The sequence below is a fragment of the Lacerta agilis genome, chromosome 11 (assembly GCF_009819535.1).
Source record: "Lacerta agilis isolate rLacAgi1 chromosome 11, rLacAgi1.pri, whole genome shotgun sequence".
Classification (NCBI taxonomy): domain Eukaryota; kingdom Metazoa; phylum Chordata; class Lepidosauria; order Squamata; family Lacertidae; genus Lacerta; species Lacerta agilis.
The window spans coordinates 16,552,530-16,559,045 of record NC_046322.1 but is presented as its reverse complement, the minus strand read 5'-3'; the positions used below and the strand labels follow the sequence as shown (position 1 = coordinate 16,559,045).

The window sequence follows — 6,516 nt, the reverse complement described above, 5'->3', positions numbered from 1 at the left end:
TGCTGAGACTTGCCTTGTTCTAAACCTTCCCCTTCCAGCTCCAGTAAGGAGAGAACAATAATACATATGTTCTACTACTCCTCCCTTTACTTCTCACCAAAGCCACTTCTCCCGCTGCAGCTCTCCAAAACTGTGTGGCTTTCTTGGGCCACCTGGTCACCTGCCATTCTGCCCACCCAGGGTTACCTACCTGCCTGCATCTCCAGTCCCTGCACCATCATCCTCTGATGCTGCTATGGTGACCTGGCGGCTCTGAAACCCCAGTGTGTCATCATGCTGTTGTTTGCAGTGCCCCCTGTCTGTGGCCAAGTGAACTGCTACATGGTGACATTCTTGCATTTTTATTGTATGTAGATAGATGTTAGGTAAATATAGAGATCGGAAATTAAAGTGAAGTGTGACTTTTAATTATTTCAGAAGCTATGTGCATGCCCTCTGCTTTTGAAGAAAGGGGGAAAGGAAAAACGGTTTTGGTCTGTTATAAAATTTTATCTACAGTTTTCTCATGTTTTATTTTCTGTTCCCTGCCCTAAAATCTGATATGATGAAAGGCAGTATAAAAATGCTTAAAATAAATAAAATAAGAAATATGTTACGACCTTGTGACATCCACACAACCCAATTCAACATGGTAATCATAGCAAAAATCTAGACTTTTGAGTAAACATGCATTAGGCTTGCATTTCAGGAGAAATAAATGTTTGCAACAGTTAGATAAATGTGTGCAGGCAGATATGATAAAAGAAGTTAGATTAAAATATTATTTATTTATTACTGAATTTGGATTCTGTCTTTTAACTCAAGAATTCCTAGGGCAGTACATAACAATAGACACCAGGTATGCATACCCACTCACAAAACCAACAATATAAAATATAATAAAAATAAATTACTAACATTGCAGACAATCCAGCAGTAACCCTGTTATCAACCAGTTCTATATGCTTGAGAAAATGAAGAACTGAACTGAAAATTTGTATGGGGGGAATTCCACAGCTGGGGTGCCACAATGAAGAAGGCACTGCTCTGTGAACTGTGCATATTGGTGGAACTATGAGCAGATCTCTCCCACAGTTCTTAAGACATAGGCTCACAGGTAAGAGAAGAGGCAGTCCTTCAGATACTTGAGCCTTAGGGCTTTATAGACCATGGTCAACAAATGGTATTAGGCCCAGTAGCAAAATACAGTTCAGATACAGATAATGGCATATATGTTGTGGCCATGGAAAGTCGGTTATATGAAAAACTGAAAACCATATACATTTCTTTCCCTTTCTGTTCAACTCCACATCAGACCCCCAATGACTACCATAAATCCCTTAGCTTGTAACAAGCTGTCACATGGCAGTCAAATATTTGCTGAGAAGGAGCAGCTCTCTTTGTCAGGGACTGCCATTGTGTTGCTTCTATTGTGTTGAGCAGATAATATTGATACCTCACCTACAAAAAAGTCTTGCTTTAATCTAAACGACTTTCTGAAATGTCTTTAGGGGCTCCTTATTTAGCTCCACATGTAAGTAAACATGCATACATTCTCCCACCCCAGTCTAGTCTGCACATCACCTCCTCGCTTTGTGCCCTGTCTTCCCTTTCTTAATTCTCTCTGTAATTCTATGGGGAAAACCGCCATCCCTATGCCGTGAGTGTGGAGCCTATTGCCCTCAAGGTGTTGTTGGACTTAAGGTCCCATCAGCTCCAGCTAGCATAGCCATTGGTCATGGGTGATGGGACTTGCAGTCCAGCAACATACAGAGGGCTACAGACTCCCCTTACTTACTCTATGCTTTCTGTTCTCCCACATCTAGATTGATTTGGTTATTACCAGCCATTTACACCTGAAACCCCCAGAACAAACAACCACACCACTTCAAATGCGCAGCAATAGAATGTGGCAATACCTTTCCTAGACTGTATCACGTTGGACTGCAGCTGGGTATTGTACTGTAAATCTCTGGCTATGCAGAAAATATAATAGGCTTGAACATAGACAGGGAATTGGGAGCTGTTTTTTGTTTTTGTTTTGTTTTTTTGCATCTCCTACAGCTGAGCTTTCCAAACTGTGTGTCACGGCACGTTAGTGTGTCGGCTGCGGTGTGCAAGTGTGTCATGCAAACGCTCCTTGCACTCCTCCCGGGGCCGGAAAGGGGTTAGTTTAACTCAGTGTTTTTCAACCACTGTTCCGCGGCACACTAGTGTGCCGCGAGATGTTGCCTGGTGTGCCGTGGGAAAAATTGTGTTTATTTGGTTCCTATTCAAGAGAATTGCTTTATATATAGTCAATATAGGCACAGAGTTAAATTTTTTAACATTTTCTAATGGTGGTGTGCCTCGTGATTTTTTTCATAAAACAAGTGTGCCCTTGCCCAAAAAAGGTTGAAAAACACTGGTTTAACTTATGGCTTGCTAGGAAAACTGAATCACTGTGTCGCGAAATGATGCATGTCTAAAAAGCAGGTCACCAACATGAAAAATTTGGAAAGCTTTGTCCTACGGCATTTACTGAGCTCTCAGTTGTAGAGGTGTTAGATGTGAAAAATTCTCATACAGTTATGTCCCACCAACTTAGATGTATCTCCAGAATCTGAGCCTGGTACACCTATCAACAGTCTGACGGATGTTGCTGAACTTGCTGAACCAAAGATCATTCCAGGATTACTTGGCCCATTGCCAACCAGCAACGCACCTCCTAACCTTCACCTCCTAACTCAAATAGAAACAGGAGGGGTCCTGTGAGGATGAGCCTCTAGTTAGCAAGTGGAGATGCTTGAGTGGAATAATCATGTTCAGAGGAGTTACTAGGTCTTTTGCTGACTTAGGATGCACAAGCCCATTACACAAATTTGTATAAAGATTGCATGTGCTGGTTTTATATGCATAGGTGCACATTTAGGCCAACGTTCCGGGGGTGGGGTGGGGGTGGGGCAAATTGTCAGGGCTTCCTCTGAGCCAACAGGATTTTCTGGGCCCCAAAGTTAAGAATGTGGGTGGGTGGGGTCTCACTGGCGTTGCATGTTGCAGTTTGCCCACCTGTCCTGTAAGCATTTTTTTTTTTAAGTTTTTAAAGTGGGGAAAGGACAGGAGATCTTGGGCTCAGTGCAAAAGACCTGAGGCTTAGGTGTCCTGTGCCCAGAGCCGGCTCAGTCATTAGGTGGACTGAGGTGGCTGAAGTCCCCAAAGCAGCAGCCTTGCAGACACCCTGCTTGCCCCATTGCCCATGCAGAAGTGGCACAAGTACCAGTTGACATTGCACAAGCTCTTGCAGCAGGATCACACCCCAAATTGGAGCTGATACTAGTGCTTCTTCTCAGCCTGCAGCAGGGCAAGTACAGAAGCAGCAGTGGCAGCAGCAGTGGCAGCAACAGGTACAGTGGTGGCAGTGGCAGGACAAGGCAGCACTTCCCATTTCACCTCAATCAGTGAAGCGGGATGCTGTGCCCTTTCCTGTGCCACCCCTTAACAATACATCCCAGCCCTGTTTTTGTTGACCCACCGAATTAGTCAGTCTCTCCCATATTTATAGTTATAATTATTTGTCATCTTCCTGGATTCTGATTGCTTGGGTTCCTTTTGGAGAAAGGTAGAAATACAATAAAATAAGTAAATTTGAAGCTATGTTTCCCTTCTTCCACCAACTTTCTTGCCTAGGTCAATTGTCTTGCTAAATTGCAACATGCATTTTGTACCCATGGGATTGTATCACATGGGCAAGTCCTACTTAGAGCAGACCTACTGAAATGAATGGACACAATTAAAGCCCATTAATTTTCAGTGGGGCTTATTAGTTGGAGGCAACCCATCATAACAAATATCTATTATCTTACCCTTTCTTGCAAAGGAGCCCAGGATGGCAAACATGAAAGCATTAAAACAATGCAATTAAATATAAAATAGCATACTTAAAAACACTAGCTTTTCCTTGGCTTCCTTTTAGCCGAGGCATCCGTGCTATTTTTCAAAACACTCTCGCGTTAAGCTGAGCAACCTCAGTAACTAGAGTACCCCTCACTTGTGCACAAGTAAATATCACTGGGTCAGATTTGGAAGCAATAAAGGAGGTGTTGAAAACCAGATGCTTGGTTGGCATCTTCTAGATAATCACTCTGCCATTTAGTAAAGCATACAGAGTGGCCGGGGGCATTAATAAAACAATAATAATGCTGCTCAAAGTGACAGAGCTTTCCTTTGCTCCCGGAGGTATAAATTGAAATTGGTGATGTTCAAACCAACTTCAATGTTTATGCCCTTGCATCTTCCTGTTCCGACACCTTCCAGGCATGGGGAACATCTGGCCTCTAAACCCCAGGTACTGATCCCAGGCCACAGCCCTTTCCCAGGCCCCTCCTGCCTCTTCCATTCCACCCTGAGCGAGGAATCTTTTCTCCCATGACCCGCTACAGTGGTCTGTTCAGCTGTATCACTTGCGGCCGAAGTATTCAGTTGCTCCAAATCCAGAGCAGACACAAGAGCTGTTCGTGCCTTCAAGGGAGCTTCCCCGAGCACAACCCTCCAGCTGAATTTACTGCTGAATTGGAGCAAATGTCAATCGGGTTTTCTGTGGATTGACGTCTGCTGTGATTTATCGTGGGTTTTTCTGGGGGGGAAAGTGGTGGGGCAAAGGTAAAACTGCTTGGACCCGTGTCCAGAAAGTGCAGGATAAGTGGGAGACTGTGCTTTCTAGGCATGGTGCAAGAACAAAGTCTGGATCAGCCCATAGATGAAGCAGAACGGTTAGCAATCTGTAAACGTGGTACACTTAGGTGAGTTCTGAGTGTGTATTCCTATTAGATCTGAAAAAGGTTGGAGGGTGTGCATTTTGTTTTCAGATGTACATTATTAGCTTTGCCCAAACCCTCCCTTTTCAGAATGCACAATTATTTTACTATAGTAATTCCAACAAGCAAGGAACCAGGAATCCCTATTACTTTCAAAGGCGTTCCTCTATCAAATCTGCAGCTGAGAGAACAGGAAAGCTGATCTCCCACTTCACCACTGGTAAATCCCGGGCAGAGGAAATCTAAGTCTCCCTACTGGCCCACCCTCTTTATGTTAATCTTCGTGGCTTTACATATCCCCTCCCAGAGTTCTGCCTCTCTCTTAAGTACTCTAGTCTGAGCTGTCAGAGACAGCAAGCGCAGACCTTGCTGAGTGAGCAGCTTGCTCTCCTATGAACTGCGACACTCCCCCAGTCCTTTAAAGTTGCTTCATTCTTCTTTAAATGTTCAATTGCAAGAAGCTGCTTTGGGATTCCGAAGAAGGTTGCAAACGTCACTGACGACTGCGCAAAGTTGCATCTGGCCAGCTACTTACTTGGGAAGCTGCAGTCACCACTTGCAGAGGGCAAGAAAATAAGTCTTATCTTTTCAGTGTTCTGTCAGCTGCATTTGGAAAGCTCTATGGACTTCCGTGATGAGGAATCAGCAAATTCCTGCAAGTAGGGTGAATGACTTGTCTGCAGGAATAGGTGCTTCCTGCACAGAGCACGGGTCTCAATTGTCTGTTGGCTCTGGACACCAAATGAAGGGCCAGCCTCATTTCATCAAAAGGAGAGATCCCAGTGACACATGGACCATGGACCAAGCACCTGACACCACAACAAACGTGTACACGTTCCGCACGCTGGACAACAGTAAACACAACGATGAAGGTAAGCATTTTATTTTTTCATTTGTTTCAAGTGACTTTTTCCCCCCATTTGCAGCTCAAGCCTTGTGTGCTCTCACAAGGCAAATACCTTCAATGATGAGCCTCACAATCAGATTGTGCAGAAATAAATACCATACCTTGCACTCGTAATAAACTATGGAGATCGAATATACTAAAGTGAAGACTATTTGGATTATGGTTATGCTTGCCTACATAGTAAAGCCAAAGTTAAACATTTTTAGAACCCATTTATTCCAGTGATTTAGGGTGAAATCCTGTGCACCTTAACTCAGATTAGAAGAGTTTGCTGTGCTCTCATTGCATTGAGGGTGAGGGCTTCTTCCTGACTGGAGTCCATGCGTAACTCTTCCATTGAAATCAATCAGATTTAAAAGTGTTTGATGTTGACTAACTTAGCCCTGTATACTTTACTGTTGAAATTTTATTTATCCAACAGAGCAACCCTGACTTTGAGTCCTCAAGTTACTTTGAGAGATAGCTTGCTTTGTTTATCTATAAATTATATCAATCATCTTTCCACTGAAAAGGCTGTATTTCAGTAACTGAGCACAAACTGTGCACACAGAAGTACCCAGTTTCGATTGCCGGCATCTTCAGGAAGGGCTAGGGAAAACTTCTGAAACCCTTGAACTCTACTGTCGGTCAATACGAATAATACTGTGCTAGATGGACCGGTAATAAGTTGCCACAAGCCACAGGCATCTAAAGCAGCATGATCTGGTGCAATGGGAATACTCTAAAGATCATGGTTTGCGTATTATGACTTGCCCAAGGCTACTCAATCAGTTTTTTTGCCTGAGTGGAGTTTTGAAGCTTGACCTTTCACTTTCCAGCTCATCTCCACCTGCTGCA

At 43.7% G+C, this 6,516-nt stretch overlaps 1 protein-coding gene across 1 annotated transcript in view; it reads left to right on the top strand.

The window, feature by feature from the left end:
• Positions 1-5,108: 5,108 nt before the first annotated feature.
• RANBP3L (RAN binding protein 3 like) overlaps positions 5,109-6,516 on the top strand; it is a 39,417-nt gene continuing 38,009 nt past the window's right edge. Inside the window, exon 1 of the mRNA XM_033164484.1 lies at positions 5,109-5,644. Within this exon, the coding sequence (XP_033020375.1) occupies positions 5,407-5,644 (238 nt within the window). The 5' untranslated portion in view covers positions 5,109-5,406. The remainder of the gene's footprint in view (positions 5,645-6,516) is intronic.